The 21159-nt window shown below is 42.3% G+C and overlaps 1 protein-coding gene and 1 long non-coding RNA gene across 5 annotated transcripts in view; one reads left to right on the forward strand and one right to left on the reverse strand.

Annotated features, from left to right (window-relative positions):
• On the reverse strand, positions 1–5824 carry SLITRK2 (SLIT and NTRK like family member 2). Of its 2 annotated transcripts, none has more exons than XM_032988277.2 (2): positions 5587–5824; positions 1–4661 (listed from the first exon to the last, which is right to left on the reverse strand). In XM_032988277.2, exon 2 carries the CDS (start codon positions 4616–4618, stop codon positions 2045–2047), a length of 2574 nt encoding a protein of 857 aa, XP_032844168.1. In that variant the 5' UTR covers positions 4619–4661; positions 5587–5824; the 3' UTR covers positions 1–2044. The 2 variants fall into 2 exon arrangements, with proteins under 2 accessions (XP_032844168.1, XP_042663272.1); XM_042807338.1 differs by lacking the exon at positions 5587–5824 and adding an exon at positions 5089–5303.
• The window catches only part of LOC116960556, a 27471-nt gene continuing 11771 nt past the window's right edge, over positions 5460–21159 (forward strand). For all 3 annotated transcript variants that reach the window (XR_004406454.2, XR_004406453.2, XR_004406452.2), the window contains exon 1: positions 5460–5569. This is a non-coding gene — a long non-coding RNA (uncharacterized LOC116960556). The remainder of the gene's footprint in view (positions 5570–21159) is intronic.

The raw sequence follows: 21159 nt of genomic DNA on the forward strand, positions 1-21159 counted from the left end.
ATTAGAAGACAGTTTACTGCATGACTCAGGTATCTGGCAACGTACATGCAAAGCCTCTTTAGCTCTTAAATATAAAGCAACTTCCTTTTGGCAAAGTCCTGAGTATACAACATTGACTGTAGTTATTTATAGCTCAAATGCTATTGCTGAAAATTTCTGAAAGTTGTAGATACTGTATTAACTATAGTAAAGCTCTAAAAATCAGTCAGCAGGGGCCACTTCAATCTCCGCATGATAATAAAGGATTATTATGTGCAGTAACCTATTTATGAAAAGGAAACAGTGTGCTTCTTTCAGACTCCATCAATTGCTTTAATAAGGAATTGAAAAGCCTGGCCTACTTTATATGCAGATCACCATCCCAGTTGCATAAGGATTTACAATAGACAAAACAAAACTGTTTTTGTTGTAAATAAGGGCTGTTTGTTTAAATCACACAATAATGTTTGCATCTAAAAATTATTTAGAAGCTAATAAGGCTTAATAAAGTTTGACTGTATACTTGTTAATAAAAATGGTTTCAATATTCTTCAGGAAGGAAATGTAAATTGAAGGTGATAACGTGAAGCTTGGAGTAAAACAGGTCTGAGTTAATGGCAAAGAAGACTTACTGCATTTGTTCAATGATGAGCTTAAGAAAACCAATGTTGAGAATGGAATTCAGTTAAAACATTTTACAAAGTTTACAATAACGAACTTAATAGTAGTTTTCTCTAGTAGATTAAAATTACTGTAATATTACTTTTGCTTTAGAGACTGCAAACTTGACATAGTTCAGACTACTGAAAGTTACTGTGATGCACATACTGATTTCTGCTACCTTGATTTGGAGAACTCCAGAGACCCAGGTTCAAATTTTACCTTTGGCATTGGTTCATCTGTTAATAAATGTAATGAGGTGTGGGATGACCCCTGCTGGTGTCCCTGCTTATAAAAAAAAAAAAACACACAAAAACAAAAACAAACAACAACAAAAAATGTATCTGGCAGGAAAAGGACATGTTAATTTCAGTCCAAAAAAGTTACAAGTACAAACTCTGTCATAAAATGTATAAAAATTCCTAATTTAATGCATAAAATATGAGTCACGTTCTCTTAAGTATGAAAATAATCTTAAACCACTAAACATTGCTGTGTTAGATCTGCAATGCAATGTATTAAGAAGGACATTAATTGTTCAGTTCACTATGATATTGTGTTAAACGTCTTTTATTAATAAGCTGTTACTCCCAGCTGAGGCATTTGATAACCTCTTGTATGCTGCTAAATCCTCTCAGCTGATTTCAGTGAATCACTCTAAACAAACCTAGAGGGAAAAAAATACCCCAATAATTTACATTTGAGTCTGTAAAGTCCTAGAACTAGATTAATTTAAAGAATGGCAGCTTTCCTATAAATCAAACCTTCTGATTTAATGCAGCTGACATATAGATCTATTTTACAATTTTTTTTAATTTCAAAAATACAACACATTAAAATAGGTTCAATTTATCAAAGCTAAGAGCAACAATTAAGTAATAATGTACTATAAAGTGCAAAGGCACTTTAACACAAAAAAGTGACGCCCAGTGGCTATACTTGGTAATTGAAACAGCAGTACTGTATATTATTATTTACAAAAGAAAGTCATAGTCCAGGAAAAGAGATCTTTGGAGATCTTCTACATAATACATTAAGTTTCCACTTTAAAATTAAAAGGAAAAAAAAAAAAAAAAAAACAGAAAACCCAAAGACTCCCTTCCTCATTTCCTTCCAAATAAAAAAGAATTATGCAAGATCTATTACAGAAACATACATTTGCAGTGACAGTTCCTACAGAAGGGTCAAAAGGAGAGAGAGATAGAAATAACTTAAAGGGAACGTTGCAGAAGCAACATCATATCCCTGCTATGCTGTAAGGATTCCATTTCTCTCTCACTCCCTCTCTAATTTAAAAAGTGGAAATGTTGGGAATGCAACAGATGACATCAGCATTGAGTTCAGACTCAATCAAATATGATGCTGAGCTCATTTAAAAACTTTCCTTTGTCTCCCACCTCCCCCCTCACAGTTGACTGATTGCAGTTTGTTTTTCCAGAACTTCGAGGTAGTCTGGTTCCGTTTGTAGCTTTCCTTGGAGTAAAGGATGCTCAGGTTTAGACTGTTCTGCAAAATATTTCCTGGGAGTTCCATATAAAACAGTTTTATTTATCCTGTCCTGGTTTTGGCGTCTTGATTCATATGAAGGGGCAAACTGCCTTTTGGGTAAGGTGCAAAAGTTATAATGAACTAATCCTCCAGTGGGGAGTTCCTTGACCCTTTCTGCAATATTTTGATACAGAAGCTCTGGTTCCCTTGGTGAGGATTGCTTTTCCAGTAATTCAGCTGCACTGATTGTAAATGCAAGACTGGTGGGGTCTTCCTTTTTGTGGTCAAGATTGCTATAGCTAAATTCGTGGAGATTCCTGTAATAGGCAACTGGATCCCCTTCCTTTTGCATGTAGATTGGGTTTTGACACATCTGTCCAACAGGAGGGGGAATGTAGTTATAAACATGTCCTTCAGTTTTATCGTGGGTCTCTGTGTTGTAAGACCCGTACTGAAGCTGAAATGAACTTATATCTAAGTTGTTTGCACTGCTGGGCATGCTTTGTACCCCCTTCCGTCGCTTAAGGACAAAGACAAACAGGCCTGCCCCAAAACAGACTGACAAAATAAACACAACCAGCAAGCCTAAAATTAAGACAGACAGTGGAACTTCGGTGTGTATTTCTGGGTAGGAGCTGGGCGAGACACCAAGGAGATGGGGTGTATCTGTGTTCTGGTTCATGGAGAAGAGAGAAGAATCTGACAAGTTGGGGTTCTCTGGGCAGATGACTTCTTTGCTCAGGAATTTCAGATGCTCTCCAGAGAGCTTGGTGGGAGACTCACATATGACTTCATTGATAACTACAGGTGGATTTGACTGATGGTTGTTCTGGTCAGTGACTTGCTCTATCCAGTTCCTCAGCCCCAGGATGTCACATGTGCAGTCCCAAGGGTTCTCCTGGAGGTCTATCTGAATTAGAGCTGAGAGCTGGTCCAAGACTCCCCTCACAGGCAGGTGTGAGAAATGGTTGTTTCTGAGATTGAGTCTGGTGAGGGAAGTGCCACCAAAGACATTGTCAGGCAAGGATCTAAGCAGGTTGTTATTGAGAAATAACAGATGAAGATTACTCAGAGCATCAAAGGTGCGTGGCAAGATCTCCTTAATGACATTGTATTCTAGGTAGAGATACTGCAGGCTATGCAGCCCATCGAACATAGATGGGTACAGAATCTCAAGGTAGTTGCCATTAAGATAAAGTCTACGTAAACTTGTAAGGTTTGTAAAGGCACCTTCTTGTATCACTGCAATTCTGTTATTTCCTAGATGTAACAAATCCAGAGAGCTGTACTCTATGAGATCGGTTCTATAAATGACTTGCAGATAGTTACTGGTAAGGTAAAGTTTCTTTGGACTGGTTGGTCTAGGGTGGAGATCAGAGACATTACTTATCTTTTTCTCTTGGCAATTCACATTCAAGCCATTGTCTGAGCTCTGCGAAGTACAAATGCAGCCAGCTGGGCAGGTGATGGGCACAGGAGACTTTGTCTGGTAAACCATGATAGGTCCGAATATTTGCCTGTCTTTTGACACGGTGACACGGGGCGTGGGGCGGTTCCTAGTTTTGGGTGGCCGACTGGCTTTTGGGGCTCTGGTGGGATTGATGGCAGAGTTGGCTGTGGGTGATAGCCTCGAGATGTGTGGGTCTGAGAGGACAGGGTGCTTTTCCCTCTGGTTTGAATCACTGGAGCTTTTCCTAGGGCAGAGATCTTGCCTGGTAAGCTGGGTCACATCTTTCCCATGAAGCCTGAAGGGGGTTTCGCAGACTATCTCACCAACGAACACGGTGATGGTATCTAGCCAGGCCTTGAGTGGCAGCAAGTCGCAGGTGCAGTTCCAAGGGTTTTCCTCCAGCTGGATTTCCATGATGCCTCCAATGTGCTCCAGCACACCAGCAAAAGGCATCATCTTCAGACGGTTCCCTCGCAGGTCCAGGTGAGTGAGAAGCACAAAGCGGAAGACATTGCTGGGCAGGGACAGCAGGAGGTTGTCATTGAGAATCAGCACCTTGAGCTTGTTTAGCTTGCTGAAGGCCCCTGCCTCAATGGCACTGATATAATTATAATCAGCCTGTAGGTACTCCAGACTCTCCAAGCCCAGGAAGGTGTCTTCCTTCAGCACTTCCAGCTTGTTGTTATTGAGATGCAGCCTCTTGAGGGTGCGGAGGCCGCTGAAGGCCCCTGTGCGGATCTCCTGCATGTCGTTGTTGCCCAAGTGGAGGGTCACGGCATTGGAGTAGTTGACAAACTCATTGGGGAACAGGCGGGTCAGCGCGTTCCCATTGAGAAACAGCTGGTAGATCTTGGACGGTGGCGGCAGGAGGAGGCTGACGGTTGTAAATCCTTTGTTTTCACAATTAATGTTCAGCACGTTCTCCTTCTCCTCACAAGGGCAGCGGCTCTTGCTGCAAATGTCTTTAGCAGGTTTGCGACTCTCTGTCTGTGAGATCCCAGCCACTGTTAACAAACTGAGCAACCAAACACCCTTCAGCATCTTTATGCACCGTCGATCCCTGCTTCAGTACCTACAGTCAAACCTTTTGAGACAGGTAAGGAGAGAAAGAAGAAATCCCCAGTGAAAACGGCCGGGAGCAGAGGCTGCAAGGGGAGGGCAAAGCAGGTTGCAAGGGTGGGGGGAGGGGGGCGGCAAGGCAGCGACTTGCAAAACTCCTCCGAAACCCTCCCCACCCCTCCTTTTCCTCTCCGAAAGCGCCGGCGGAGCAGCTGTGGGGGAAGCCACGTCGGGGAGCTCTCGGAAAACCGGGGCCCCCAGCGCTGCTCGACCCCTCCGCCCGCCGCAGCGGCCGCCGGCAGAGCGGCCCCGGCCCCGTCCCCGTCCCGGGGCAGCCCCCGCTCCCAGCTCCCGTTCACTGTCAGATTTTAAACCGGGGAGGGAGAATAAACGCCCACAAACCCTCCCCGCCCGGCTCCCCGTGCCTCCCCGCCGCGCTCCTCGGCTCGTACCTGCTCTCGGGCCGCCCGAGGGGGCAGCAGGGGCCGGGGCCGCCGCCGAGTGCCGCCGCCGCGCCCCGGGAGCCAGGCGCCCGGCGGCGAGAGGCATCGCCCGCCTCACGCCTCAGGAGGAGCCCGGCGAGGAGCCGCCGTCCCGTCCCGGCGGGAAGTTGGGCCGGGCGGGGGGGGGGGGCGAGGAGCGGCGGCGGCGACGCCGCTGCGGGAGCGCGGGCGGCTCTGCGCGGGGCGCGGCGCAGCGCGGCGCTTTTGCCGGCTGCCCCGCACGGAGCCGCGCTGACGTCACGCCGGGGGCGGGGGGGACACGTTTTTCCCAGCCCCCCCTCCCCTCAAATTCTCCCCCCCCGCCCCGCGCCGCTCTCCCCTCCCGGTGGCTCCCGCAGCCGGCTCCGCTGCTCATCGGGGGAGCGCTCTGACCGCACCTGCAGCCGCGCCCAGGACAGCGCGGGGACTCGGAGCCGGGGAGTGGGATAAGGTAACAAGCGAATTTACCTCAGTCCGGAGAATTTTTTTGGCCCCGAGTCCCTAAATCCGTGCCCTCAAAACCGAGAGCATCAAATCAAGCAGCTTCTTCCCCACAAGCCAGCCGGCAAGCGCACACCCACCGCACACATGCACGCACGCACCCACCGCACACACACACGCCGCACACATGCACACACGCACCCACCGCACACACGCACACACACACACCGCACACACACCACGCACGCACAATCCGGCTCTCGGAGCAGGGGTGCTGCAAAACCCGGCTCTGGCATCCGCAGCTGCCCCGCTCCGGCCGCAGCAGCTCCCCCCCCCCCCCCCCCCCGCCCCGGGCTCTGTCCGGCGCCTTGGCGGCTCCTGCGCGTTCAGGGAAGTTGAGCATCTTCCGCCCGACTGGGCCGGCAGGTAACGGCAGCCCCGTGCCTGGATCTCTGTGCCTGAATCCCTGCGCGCTCTGGAAAGCTCACCCGAGTGCCTGGCAGCTAAACCCACACCTAACGGGATCGTTCACACCGGCTAGACGAGTCCCGCTGCCAAATTGCAATGTTATGGTATGGCGTTTGGCTGCCGTTAAAAAGAACAAGATGTTGGATGTGGGTTATTGTCACTTCGATTAAGCACCCTGCACTAGGCACAAATCTGTTTGATGGGAAAGGATGTCTGTTCTTGGTCTCTATCTGGAAGGTAAAATTTCAGTTTCACCCTGAGGAGAAAAAAAAAAAAAAAAAAAAAAAAAAAAAAAAAAAAAAGACACTCCACAATAAATTTTTAAAGTGCTAATATGGCAGGGTGAATTATTACCAGATTTTTATAGGGAGCTACACGCACTTCACTTAGTCTTTAGAACATAGAGGTTTGCTGCCAAAAGAGTGCTGGACTTTACAAAAGTGGTACTGTCACCCTGTATTATTCTTTAGCCATAATGTGTCCAAGCCCACATTTTAGAAGCAGCAGAAATGTCTATTTTTATGAGCAGTCTATTCTTATGGGGGTTTGGGATCGGAAAAAGGTAGCATCCTGCAGCAGCCAGCGCAGATGCCTTTGCAGTGCTGCTGCTAGGCAGGAATAGTGCTGGAGTTTGCACTCAGGATTGGAGCAGCTGCAACTTCCCTATCTAAAATTTTGAGATGTTGTGGAAAAAGCTGGAGCATCCCACACTGGAACATGCTTTTTGGTGTGGTGCTGCACAAATTTCAGCAAGATTGGGGTTCTGAAATGCACTCAGAGCTGCTCCATTTCTAACTCTCTTTATCCAGCTGAATTCAGGAGCAAAAATTGCTAAGATCTGGAAGGATGTGTGTAGCAGATCTGGGGTTTTACAACACTAATACAACTGCAGCCAGATTATTGTTCTGTGATATTTTTGTTTGTTTGTTTTCTGATTTAAACATTAAGAGCATGGTGTTTGGGGAGCAAAATTGGAGTAGTTACAGAAAATAGCAAATCTTTTTTTCAGATCTTTCTAACAGAGTCTAGGGATATGAGACTAAAAAGAGAAGGTAAAGGTAGACTCAGGTTGATTTTTTTTTTTTTTTTTCCTGAAGGTAGCATATTCATACACACACCTGCCCCACTGACACGTGTACAGAGGCATACACACGTTCCTGTAACCTACCTTCAACATACCTCACCTGAGCAGCCCTGCACAGCGTTGCCAGCACTCACAGGGCTTGCTCCACCACAGCAAAAGCTGAAGTCAGAAGTCAGTCCAGTGCATTTTTCTCTCATCTCACAGCGTACATCTGTTTCATGTCCGTGAGTTTCAGTGACAGGCAGCTCTCTGGTGAGCAAGTATCATGTCCTGGAATTGGCTCATGGGGCAACATATACTGTCCCACTTGCCTGCGTTTACTAGTATGCAGGAAATGTGTATGTGGCAACTGCTGATGCTGCCTTGGAAGTGAAAGTGTACGCATGGCATGCCTCAGCAGTAATTACCAGATTCATGTGGGATGGAAGGAACAGCATGTTAGGGGATTGCAACAGTAATAAGACACAGAGATGATACTGATTCTATTACACTGCAAATGCATGCATATAATAACTGTTGTTGTAGGAGGAGGAACAAGGATTTAAAAAAAAAAAAATAGCTACAGCTTTTTATTTAGGAACAAAGTCATGATTTCTCAGCATGCCTGAAGTGTTTTATAATCCCTTCAATTAAAAACAGGGTATAAAAGAACAGCTTTTTTTCCCCACCTGTTTTACTGCCTTTTTATTTTGCATGTCGAATGTGGGAACATTTTCAGGCTGTGACTAACTGGGAGCCTCCAGGAATGGAAGACCAGGAGGCACGTTGATACAGCAGCCTATGAGGGTTTGGGAAAACTCAGTGTTACGCCTGATTTGTAAGCATTGTGAAGGTTTCTTTTTTTCCTAAATACTTTGCTGTGTTCCCCCATCCCCTTTTTTGGAGCAAAGTCATGAAGACTGCATACAGATTCATGAACTTACAGATTCATAGATTATAAGGGAACTATTGTGGCTTTTGGATCTTGCATAACCCAGGCCTTCAGCTAAAATTGAATTAATTACTATTTAAACTAGATCATACTTCCTAGAAAAAAAGAAAAACAAAAACCTAAAATAACATTAATATCCAGGCGTACTTGAGCAATTGTCTATGATGAAAATCTGCCATAATGTTTAGTAAATTGTTCCAATGGCTTTCATCTCCCAGAGGTAAAAAATTGTGCTTTCTGTACAACTCTGCATCTGGCTACCTTCAGTTTGAAATTTTTATCCTTGTGATATCCTTGTCTGCTGGCTTAAAAGCCTGTAATTATCCCATACCTGTTTCCCATGGGAACACTCCCAGACTGCTGCAGAGCAAGTATGAGCTAAATACTTTCCTGATACTAGCCTTAACCACCTTAATATAGCCTGTGTTAGTCCTATGCTGGTACATACACCAAAGCAGCTCTTGGCTCCTTCATGGTCCTAAAGCCACCACTTTACCTATCTGCTGGCAGGGGAAAAAAAAAATCCAGACCACAGCATGAAGCATAAGAACATAAAATTTGGCACAGATGGTTACCCTTCCTGTCTAGTGCACATCATGCTGTTGACCTTCTGTGAGAGTAAATATCAAGGAGCAGAGTAAGTCTGGAAATGTGGAGATCATTTTCTTTCTCCACATTTTATCTGTAGATGGATGCTAAACACTACTTACAAAATTTTACTGATCAGGTTATCTGTTTCTACTTCTCTGTATATAAATGAAGAAGGAACAAATGTATCCACAAAGTCTCACTGAATAAGGAAAAGAGTGCAGCAAGAAACTAAGCAAAAATCTCCGCAAATTGGATGGAGAGCAGGATTTAAGTTTTACTGATCATTAGAAACTATCAAGGTAGCCTGGGTGCTGGTGGTGGGTAAGGAGGGATTTATTAATGTACTATAAATAGATGCCAGTATTGACTTTTGTGAACAAAACATGATGACTGATGTGGTAAAGCAATGGGAATTTGTAAATTTAAGTATTTAGTGATCTCATATGTTCCTCATTCTGTGATCCTGAACTACATAATATGAGTTTCCTACTAAATGTCAGTTTTTAGGCTTCTGAAATAATTATTACTATTCAACAAGTACCCTATATTCTTGCTTTCCAAGGGGATATTTCTCTGTATGCCCATGTGTGTATATGTGTGCCTGTTTGTAGCTAGAGACATTCTCCCTCTGTGAGTATGTGCATTTCTGGAATATTTCCTGTACTGTAAGTGGGATATTTTTGTGCCTCACTTAAGAGTAATTATTAAGGAAATAAACAGTTTCCAGATTTAGCAGTGAGCAGTGTGCAAAATAATTGTTACTTGTAATCCAATGTTTTATCTCATCCAGCAGCACTGGAAAGTATGATGTAAAAGAAAGGGCAAAAACGGGGGCTCTGGCTTTCCCTTCCTTTCTTTGGAGAAGGGATGGGCAAGGTGTGAGTGAAGGAGGGTGAGTGTAAGAGACAGGGAGGAAGGAGCTGGCGGGCGCTGCCCTCCATGGCCCTGGTGCCCATCCCCGCTCACCCGTGCTGCCCAGCAACAGGGAACTGGTGCAGTGCATGCCCAGGAGAGGCAGAGGAGAGAGATGTTTGTAATGAAGCCTCCGTGGGAGGAGAGCCGGTGGATGTACCAGTCTGTGGGCAGCAGGGCACTCCTGAGTGACAGTGGCTTCTGAGTGTGTGGTGTCCTCTCAGTTGCTTTTTGCTGGCAGTCAGTAATTGCTTTTGCTGTTACCTGTAATGAATTTCATTGGTTTCCAGATACATTTTTTAGCTCCATTTCCCCCAACCGTTCAAGCATATGGAGAGCCATGGGCTACTTCAGAAAATTGTTTACTGCAGTTTCATGACTACCTCCCTTATAAAGAATTTAATGAACTATGATTTAAAATCAACATGTTTTGTGATTCTTCCCTCAGTTGCCATTTCCTACAAGGACTCAGATCCTGGCCAAGGATACACAGTTTTGAGACTCATTATCTAATTACAACATAATTTTTTGCAAAAACACTTTGCCATGATTTGTTTTGGTATATCCAGGGTAATCCGTTTTGTAACAGCACAGCATGATTTTACACTGGTGGTGCAAAATGCAGCAGTAAAACTATCAATTTCTGATGCTTTGTATCATTAATGTGGAACCCTAACTCTCTTAAAACTAAGAAGCAAATTTAATGAGTTATAATGCCAGTAGCAGTGGTTTCATCAGAAAATGTGATAGAGGAGCTGTCAGAAATCATCCCAAGTAGCCTGTGCACTGGGGATACTGGCAGACACCACTATGTAACCAAAACTGCACTTTATTTTTTTAGCCCAATTTTTTTCTTTGTTGCATAGACAAACAAATCTCCCCTTCCCTTGTACACACACACACACCTTTTAGCATGGGACCCAGCAAAGTACTCTAAGACGGTTGATATTTATGGATGTGTTCATCCTATTCAGCAAAGTAGTATGTCTGATCCAAAGCCCTTTGGTGTCAGTGAGAGGACTCCTACTGATTTCAGTGGGATTTGAATCAGATCTTTGAACAAATGTCTAACTTAAAAGCATGCATTTCAGTCTTATTAAGTGGGTTAAATATTTTTGGCAGTGCTTTGTTTCATCATGTCAATGGGTCTTTTTCTCTGCTAGGAACAGTGAGATGAATCTTCTGATGACATTGCTGAGCCTCAAGAACAAAAAAATAGTGTTTTTTTCCATCCTTAAAACATCAATGGATTTATTGTTCCTTTAATTTCAAATGTGTGAATGTCTACACTAATATTTACCACTACCATTTATAAGTGCAATTTTTCAGATTTTCTCAGGGTCATAATCTACGTGTTACATACTGTGAATGTTTTTAACTGGAAATATTCCATCATGCAAGCACAAGTGCAGACAAGTGTTTTTAGTAATTCAGTGAGCCTTGATGAAATTATAAGGTCTTCCTGCTTTACTGAATGGACATCCCTTAGCAATAGGGCTCATTTGCATAATGCAGTTGATGTATGGGTATGATGAATGTTCACTGTTGAAAGTCTGGTGGGTTGATGTGAGAGGTTTCTTCCCTTTATTTATTAATAGTAAAAGAAACATAGTGAAATCTTTCCATATTATTATTTTTATGGCAATAAAGCTGAAAGACTCCAAATCCCACTGTTCTAATGACATATCTAGCAATATGCAAGGAGCAGGAGCAATGGGTGAAATTCAGTCCTGGGCAGAGGGCCAGCCCAGAGTGATTCATCATGAAAGCCCCCAATTAAGACCTCAAAACAGGGCTTAAGTGGGACTCCAGTGTCCTATGCTTTGAGCTGGCTTTCTGCAATACTGTTGGGGGGGAAAGTTCCTCCAAATGAATTATTCATCATAAATAATGCATTCTATTAGTTTAGCCACTTTTTCTTGATTCCTTGAATTTATTTAATTGAAATTACTCACCAAATAATTTCTATGAATAATCATGGCCTGAGGATTATTTTTGAGCAGTTCACAGCATTTCACATTCCACATACAGAATGAGAGCCGTGTCATTGAGTTGTCATTATGTACAGAGGTCACATTTTTATGGTTTTGCTCCAGAAAAAAATGAGATGAGTAGAAAAAAAACAGTATTTTTTCAGACTCCATGTGTTTCCAAAAATTCCTTCCATTAAGTTCGTTCCATGAGATGTTTGTGAAGAGTTACTGACTGAAGAAAAATTTGGGCAGTCATTGGCTTTTGTGTTTTTCATCTGATTTCTAACAGAAATGTAGCTGTGCTTTATGTATGTACACAGTATGTATATATGTCTGGCTATTAGTGAAGGTCCTTTCCTTCACAAATATTTTGAACCAGATTTGTTGAAAGGTGGTGGTCATTAGAGGATTTAGTTTCCCACTTCTTCAGTAGAAGAAAGTGACTGAGAAATGCCCCAACCAGAAGAAAAGTTGCAGCCTGGCCTCATTGTGTTGGGTCTGGCTGAGATGGAGTTAATTTTCCCCACAAGAGCCCTCTCAGCTCTGTGCTGTGTATTGGTATCTAGAGAGGTGTTGGTAACACACCAGTGTCTTGGCTGCTGCTGAGCAGTGCTCCTACAGCATCAAGGCTGTCTCGCTGACATTTCCCCTTTCATCAGTGAGCTGGGGGCGAGCAAGATCTTGGGAGGGGACATGGACAGGACAGCTGACCCAAACTGACCAAAGGGATATTCCATACCATATGACATCTGCTTGGCAATAAAAGCTAAGAGAAAGGCGGGGGGGGGGGGGGAGGGGGGGCATTCATTATTGTGACATTTGTCTTCTGTAGCAACCTGGGCTAGAAACCTTCTCTAGCAGGCTGGACATCACCTTCTGATGGGAAGTAGAGAATATATCTTTTGTTTTCATTTGCTTCTGCATACGGCCTTTGATTTTGCTTTATTAAACTGCCTTTATCTTTATCCAGGAGTTTTTTTCCATTTTATTTTCTCCTTCCACTCCCCATCCTGCTGAGGAGGGGAGTGATACAGAGTGGCTTGATGGGCACCTGGCATCCAGCCAAGGTCAACCCACCACACTCATCCATTGTTATCCATCAGAAAAATCCACATCAGAGTTTGGCTCAAAACCGAAAATTTGTGTTTTGGCTGCTCCCTCAACTGCCTGTCAGGAGCCGGGAAGGGAATGTGTTCTTAAGCATTTTCCTTGTTGTTTGCAGGATCCTGAAATATCAAGTAACAATGGATTGGAATAGCCCTATGGTTTGAAAATGTTTTCACTTCAGATCAGACACTCACCACTATTTGCAGGGCTATTTCAAGGCCTTGTTTCTGCATAGGCTCAATGAGTACTTCCCTGTGTAAAGTTACATAGGTGCAAAAGAGGTTGCAGAGCTGAGATGGTGGTTTCTGGTGTCAGAGGTGAGGCTAGTTTATGGCTAGTCACTCAACACAGTGCAGGTGAAGAAGCTACCAGGAGTTGATGGGACAGAAGAAATTACACTGAAAAAGCAAGCAGTATATCTCTGAAAAGGGGGTATAATAAATCAGAACCAAAAAAAAAAAAAAAAAGAACCCAAAACAAAACAAGAAAAAAGAACAGTGATGTAGCTTTTAGGAAGAAATAGTATCTGTTCTGGTTTTCCAAGCATAGAAAAGTCTGAGAATTAAGGACTTCTTTTTTTGACTAAAGAAAAATATTCCCTGCTTTCCTGCAGTCTTTTCCACATCACTTTAGCCAGAAACTTTGCTGTCTCTGAGCAGTAATCATTTATGTGAAAAATACCCTATAATATTTCTCTTAGTGGAGGCTGGTTGGTTACAAATAATGACTTTGAATTGTGATTTATAACTCAAAGTGGCATGAAAAGAAATTGATGAGACAATTAGAACTTATGAGAATGGTAGTTGCATTAATATGTTGGGGAGAATCACTTAGAATAAAGAATTCCAAACTCCAGGGAAACCTTAAAATTTATTTGGCATCTGAAGTAGCTCCCTGAGTTGTTATTGCACAAAGCACAATACAAACATACATAAAATCCTGACCTAGACTTCAGCCACTGACAAATCTCCCTTTGACTTCATGGAGCCAGGATTTCAGCTGACTTCTACTCTGGTGGGTTACACAAAAACACACACAAATCTTGAGTATGTACTATGACATTTTATGGTGAGATTTAGGTGCTCAGGTAGTAAAAAGACATACTCAGAGTCTCCTCCCCTATTGACAGTAATCAAATTCTACTGGTGCTTAAAATTACCTGATATTTTAATTTTTAAAATTACAGTTTGCCTGGGGTTGAAGTTGTTTTCCTGGGCATCCTCAGCGCCATCTCTGTATTGATAGATTCATTTCAAAGCAAAGCAGGGATGTGCCAAGCATGGCACATTAACTGAAAGGACAACAGGAAGAGAAAAAGTTATGATAATACTTCTGCTTTATATTGTAGTGATTGTGGTCCAGGATGCTGAAGATGTTTAGTCATCTCCCTTCTAGCTTGGATGCCAGGGGACATCTGAATCTGTTGAATAGTTAATGGATAAATATGTGTCCTAACTGCCACGCATGAGGGATCTTGTTCCTTGTGTGGTGTCTTTCTAGTCCACTAGATTCCATGTGGAGTGGAACAGCTTTGGCAAGAGTGAGCATTTGGCCTCGATCTAAAGTGTGTGTATGTATTTCATAACACTGGTGGCATTTCTTTCCATTACAGAGCATATAGCTTACGAATAACTGCCCTAGCACCCTTTTTTACCATCTATCAGTCTTTTTCCTGTAAAGCAATAAAATCCTTTGCACAGCAGGAGTTTTTAATACCCACTTCATGACTAAGCAGCAAGTGAAGCTGGTAGGAGAACAGGACAGCTCAGTCAGCTTTGGTAATCAACTCTGGCTTGGAATCTTGAAAACTGCTGGCAAAACAGTTACTTGCACACATACTTGCTCCAGAGTATTTTTGCTTTGCAGCCACTACACTGGTTAGCATTTGAGCTTTCTAACTAGAAATCTTGTTGTTGCTTTTGCAGATAGAAATGTTTGGCCTTATTATTTCTAGATGGTTATACTGATGCACTTGGAATTATACAGGGATGAGATCATTCCTTTACAGCTATTTGGCTATAAACTGGTCAGTGGTCTTGATCATCTCAAGTGTAAGCATTGAAATACTTTCTTCTTTAGAGCTGTTGTGGCTTTCTGAAGCCTCTCTTTCCTTATGACAACTGCTTGTTTACTTTTGATAATATTTTTTTTTTCTAATACAGATATCTTTTCTTTTGACAGAACAACATCAACAGCTAATAGATCTCATTTTGAAAATCACAATTTACGCTGTATCTATAGCGGAATTGGTCTTAAAGACAGATGCATTGCACTTACAAATGTCTCCCCACAAAAAACATTTTTGGTTGTTATTTTTACCCTTTTTGTCATTAACTTTTGTACTCAGTTTTATTATTAAAATTTTGATACTTCAGGAACCTCTGATAACATGAGTCATGGACCAAGCCCTCATTGTTGTATTGTTAGCTATTGCTCTGCTTATCTCTTTTTTTCTTCTGTAGAGTGCAAGTATACCTGTGAGAAAGTAGTGTATAATTTTTGTTCCACATCTTAAATGCTTTTGTAATATGAAGGTTTAGATATAGAATTGTAATTGTGTGGGCTGCTGTATGCACAAGCAAAATGGTAGCACTTGCCAGGTAGTTTACAATGATGAACTGAGAGTTTCACTGTTTTTTAAACTGAATGTGAAGGTGAAAGATGCACCTATCTCTGAAAGATTGACAACTTGTGTGTCACGCTTCTTGCTGGTGTAATTTAAAATAGCTGAAATACAGTGTTGCTACTCCCTCCCTCCCATTCCCTGAAATGAGGCTTATACTGGAAATGCTGACAAGACCCTTATCTTTTGAGATGGCACCGTGCAAAGTTTTAAATACTGGTTATAAATGTTAATGTGTTATCTGAAAGATATTTTTTCCACATGTAGGCAGCTCAGGATAGAGTCTCAGCAATAAATTTAACGCATTCAGGGGGAACACACAGTATGCTTATGTGAGCATTATAATGATTGGCATTTTTGCAAACAGCATATGATAAGTGGTGCAATTTTATTTTCAAAGTTTAATCAATAGAGAGCTCTTTGATATTGCCATGTACTTTGCAAATAGATGTTTCCTTGGAATGACAGCAAAACAACTTCTCTATCATCGTGTGTTTATGCTAAAGGTTTAATCAATCTGCTTTAGTGATTGTCATAAATTTTGATATTCCAAAAAATAAATACAAGTTACAAAATAATTACACTTCAGAGCAGCATCCTGCTGCTGCTAACCTGGGTCATCTGGCTTTACAAAGAGTTAAAAGGGTGAAAAGTCAATCACTGTGCCGAGTACAAGAGCATGGGCTGTGTACCAGTTTATTCCCATATATTGTAAACCCATACAGCTGTTGCATAGAAAATCAAGGTGGACCTTTGAGGGCTTAAGAAGGACTTTATTAACGTCTTGTGTTACCTTTTGGGAGTGACTTGCCTCTCAAATAAGAGGAGTCAGAAATGACCTTTACTCCCACTGTTGGGAGGTCACAGCATTACACTGCAGCCACCCCCCCACCCCCCACCCCCCACCCAATAACTTTGATCTACATGGGTAGACAGAAATGGTTAAAGTTCCTTCTGTGTGATTGTGAACATCCACCTAGACCAAAACCCGTGGGATGGTTCCTTCAGTGGGCCCCAGCACCAGTGCTGGTGCTCTTCAGGGAGGCTGAGAGGAACAGAGCATCCCCCACCCTTCTCTGCGGCATCTCAAGCCAGCACAGAGGACTTTGGGGAAGTGTCTGGGTGAGCTGTGTTCTTGCTGAGCAGACTGATTGCCTGTGTCTCTTTTGTTCTTGAAAACAACAATAGCAGTTAAAAGCTGAGCTTTGAAAGATCATTTCACTAACATCTGAAGGCTGGCTGTGTCCACAAAAAGGTGTGGTGCCAGCCCAGCTTGTCCTCCATATTGCAGAAGCCTGCACAAATTCATGCTGGCCCCACAAAACTGATCCCAGGGAAGCCTGCTTGGAACAGGCAGCGTTAACAGTTTATTGGATGTGGCAGTGTAAGGACACACAGTATGAACTTGGAGATAACCTTTGGCAGGGAACTCTCTCTGTCATTCTTTCTGATAAAAATATAGTAACTGATAGGCATTTGGGAAACAAGGAAGCTGGAGCATTTTGGGTGACTTGACCTGAATTTAACGGACTGCCACTAGCACTGGTGCAAAACCTCCAGAGATGTCAGCAGGAGACCTGTGCCTGGCACCACTGCAGGGTATGACCCAGCCGGCATCGGGCTGGACCCTGATCTCAGCACAGAAATTCCTCTAGAGGCACGAGGGGTTATGGCAGGCTGACATCAGCGCAAGATCAGGATTTATGTGTGCTATGCATTCTAGATGGGTTGGTATAGACACCCGTGAAAAAAGTGGTCTTTGAAAATTTATTTAACACTTTTTACTTGAAGCAAGAAGATACTTCTTCAAAGCCAGATAGCTGTAGTTCCACTTATTTTCATACAGACAAAAGATTAATGAGAATGACCTAAAGAGAGCAAAGGGTCTGTGTTTGGTTTTTTTTTTTTTTTTAATATCATTTTATTATGTGATATTTGTGTGTGTGTGAGCTCTGTATGTGTAAATATATACATATACATATGTACATCTGTGTGTTTAAATAATGTGTTTTCCTTTGCTCTCCTTAGCCAACATCAATTTCTGTGCTGCCTTTGTAAATATGCTGTAATGGCTGATTCTTTTGCATTCCTTTCCTTGTGCTATCTTTGTTTATGCTGAATAGCAGCGACACTTTAATTGGGATGACTGAGCTGAGTGCATTTGCCTTTGGAATTGGACACTTTTCAGTGTGAAGAGAGGGTACCACAGACTGACTCTTCTGTCTTTATCCTCAATCAAAACTCCATTAAATCAGACCTGTAGTTTGTAGCAAGGGACATTCTCCATTGCATTGAAATGCATGGGAAAGACTGGAGACTCACAGTTTTTAAGGTTAATTAGATCCTGAAAAGGAGAATTAACTGAAGTTGTTTTCACTATCCTTTTTCCTATTTTTAAGAGCCTTTTTAATTACCTTCATCTCTGTTGGTGTATTCATATACACTTTTCCCTTTATAGGAAAAATACCATGTACTTTTGAGTTCATTAAAAACCTTTTTGATAGATTCCACTAATTCTTGTTTTAAACAAAAATGAACACAGTGCTGGTACATTTTGTTAAAATTTATGCATCAGATCTTCCTATATATTAATATGAGCCATGCAGTTAATCTTTATTTAAGTTTAACTGAGTGCTAACATTATTCACTGCTTAGGCACTAAATGAGAATTTGGGTTTCAGTTGACTGCATTGTGTTTGGAAAATAAAGGAAGGAATAGTTTAGGGCATGACCATTCAAATATTCTTTAGTGGGGGTGGCGGTTTCAGCAACCAAGGCGTTTTTTAGGCTCCCATTACATGCCTGCTCTGGATCCTACTGTTGATTCAGAAAGGTAAATAATCTTATTTTCAACTCTGTCTGTGAAGTTGCCTTTGGTTGCCTGAAACATGCTTCTTGTATCAATATAGGAACAATAGCTGTGACCTGCCCATGTGCCAGTAGAAAAATCACTTCTGTGTCTCCAAAGAGGTCTCTCAAAGCCTAACACTGCCAGCAGAGCCAGTCCCCTTGCAGGAGACCATGCAAGGTTTGAGGCAGTGTAAAACTGTTGGCTGGAGTCTTACAACTTTTGCATATATCCCCAAACTTCTTCCATCTTTGTATGGCTGAAAATAGAGCTATTTTTCATGCTTACACTTCTTATGTCAGTACACGTGAAGAATGGAATGTAATGTAGGAGGGACACATCATCTTGTTCTTTTACTCAATTTTAGTTGAATTGATTTTGCATCTGAGGAAAGTTGCATTTGTAGTCCTCCCCCCCATTCCAGGTTTACTTGTGTTACATTCACTTCCAACCCTTTCCCCCACATTCTTTTAAAGAGTACCGTGTATTTAATTCTCTAAACCCTTAGCAATAATCCAGGCATGAGGTGGTTTAAGCAAGTTCAAGAAAGGCACTGTAATTTCAGCAATCATATAGCTTTTCTCATTCTAATGAAGTTCCTGCCTCCATATTATATTAAAGCAGTTTTCTGTGGCTTCTTTACTGTTGCTCTACAACACTCTTCATGAAAGAGCAATGATGGATTGCAGGATTTTCTTCTTGATCCTTTTTTTCTGTTCCTATGATCTCTTCTCATCTTAGCTCTAGGTTTTAGACCTGTTGTACTGAATGCAAAATGCCTGGCAAGAACAGGACTGACGGAGAGACTGACAAGATAGACTTCTGATCAATAATGATACAAGAAAAAAAAAAAAGGTAGCCAAACCCGAAGAGTCACAGAAGAGGGACCGATGCAGGAATGCAAAAGAAAAATGGGGTGAACTCCATTTTAAGAGCCCAGTTTGGAGATCCTAGTGTTAGTGGTCGCAATCGCGAATAGAACTTATCTACACACAGCAGATAAGCAGGCACTTCTTTATTCCAGCGCTGGGGAACACGGGGGATAACTCCGCCAAAGACGTGTTCATCGACAGATACAAAACACCACGTATTTATACACTTTTTCAGCAGAGCCATGGTTACAGAGTCATGGTTACATAGTCATTTTAACTCAAGATCCATAATCAGTACCCATTGTTTTGATTCAGAGTCCATAACGATTCCTATAGTGATTAAGGGAAACACCATACTAGTTAATAACGATTCCTATAGTGATTAAAGCAAACACCATACTAGTTGTCTGTTCCTAAGGGCCTCAACATACCTTATATTGTCACAGCTGCTATAACTCCATTTTAAATCAAAGTCATTTTTTCTTTTTTAAACTAAAATTGAAATAATATTCTAGGATCCAAACTGTTTTATTAAGGTAACTGCAACACCAGGGTTATCAGAAATAATCAAGTGCTGGAACTGGAAGCCATGTCGGTGTGAAACAGTACTGAAATTAATTGTCCTGGTGTGATGCAGAGGTGAGTTGATGTCCCTATGGTGTTTATGAGCTAGTTCATGCTGCACTTCGCTTTGTTTCTTGGAATAGATTGAGGTCCTCTGCAGCATATGGCAAAAGGGCAGTCACAGGATTGTTCTCTCTTCTGTATATATTGGGCTGTTAAAAAACAGGAAATACCAACACTACATTTATTCTACTCCTCTGGCCCTAGTGGCAGTGTGACCTAGACTTCTGGTATGATTAAGCCCCATGTACTCTCCTCTCCTGTTGAGGACTCTCAAAGCCGCAGTGTGGTGATTCCCAACTGGGCAAAGGCAAATGAGCTGAAACTAATTTAAGAACAGAGGTCCCTTCATTTTTCTTGATGTTCTAGTGCTCTATTTACATTATCACTCATAGTTTTCAGAGCTAATGGCCTGCTTGAGATGCTGAATTAATACAGTCATACAATCAAGCTTAGCTTCACTACTAGATCTGGGAGTTTTACTTTTCCATTCTAACCTGCGCTTTGCAACCACAGATTTGGTGTGCCAAAGAGGCAGACTGAAAGACTCTTCTGAGCATATAAGACTTCAGTCCTCTGTACTGTGTTGTGATCAGCTGTGCTTTGGATCCTTAGAGCCAAATGCCAAGTAGCTACCACAAGCTTGCAAACTGGGTCAACGGGTGGTTCTGCTGCAGTGTTTTCTTCACACTTAGGCATTTCACACCTGATATCATGAAGAGTTCCTCAACATAGCCTCATTTGACACATCCTCAGGCACCCAGGAACATCTGGAAAGTTACTGATTTCAGCCAATTTACAGCCCACTCTCAAGTCTTGGAATTCTTGTTTGCATAGCCCTGGGCTTCTGCCATGTCAAAGCAAACAGGCATCCATTGACACAAACAGATACAAACAGGTTAAGTGGAGGTACAAAGCAGTGAGGTGGGGGTGTTCACATGTTCACAATTAACTAGTGGCTTTTAATGGAAGCTGAGTCATGGATTCCCCCTGTGAGTTTGAAACTGCCAACAAAACAAAATGACCTTAGTTGACATTTAATGCAGTACTACAGTTTGTATCAGTGCAGTGCCCAGGAACCTTGACTATGGCTCAGATGCCCCTTGCTCTAGGCATGGGAAAACACAGAATAAGATGGTCATTGCCCCAAGTGTAACTTCCGAGTGAAACAGAGATTCCTTGATGTCATCGATATCAGAACATCCTCCAAAAAGCACAAAAACAATCTCATTTGAGATATATACTTGTTTTTGCTGATGTTGGAAAAAAAAAGTTGTTTGGATTCCATACAACAAAGTCTCTGATAATGAGTCACTTTTATACAGAGAAAGTCAAGATGCTTTATGTAATTGCTCAGTGTCAGAAGAAAGCAATTTTAACAGAGTTTAGCAAGTTATGGATGTAAACCCATCCTTTTCTGGCATCTCCTGAAAGTAGTATATTACCTTGCTAACAGGCAAAATGCCATCCAAGCAGATGAGCTAAGGTAGGCAGCCAAAATACCATGGCCATGTTCATCAGGTATGTTTCTTGAGGTCAAAGCTCCTGGAAGGCAGAGTGACAGAGG

This window comes from Tyto alba, unplaced genomic scaffold (assembly GCF_018691265.1).
Source record: "Tyto alba isolate M040663 unplaced genomic scaffold, T.alba_DEE_v4.0 Super-Scaffold_5, whole genome shotgun sequence".
Lineage (NCBI taxonomy): Eukaryota > Metazoa > Chordata > Aves > Strigiformes > Tytonidae > Tyto > Tyto alba.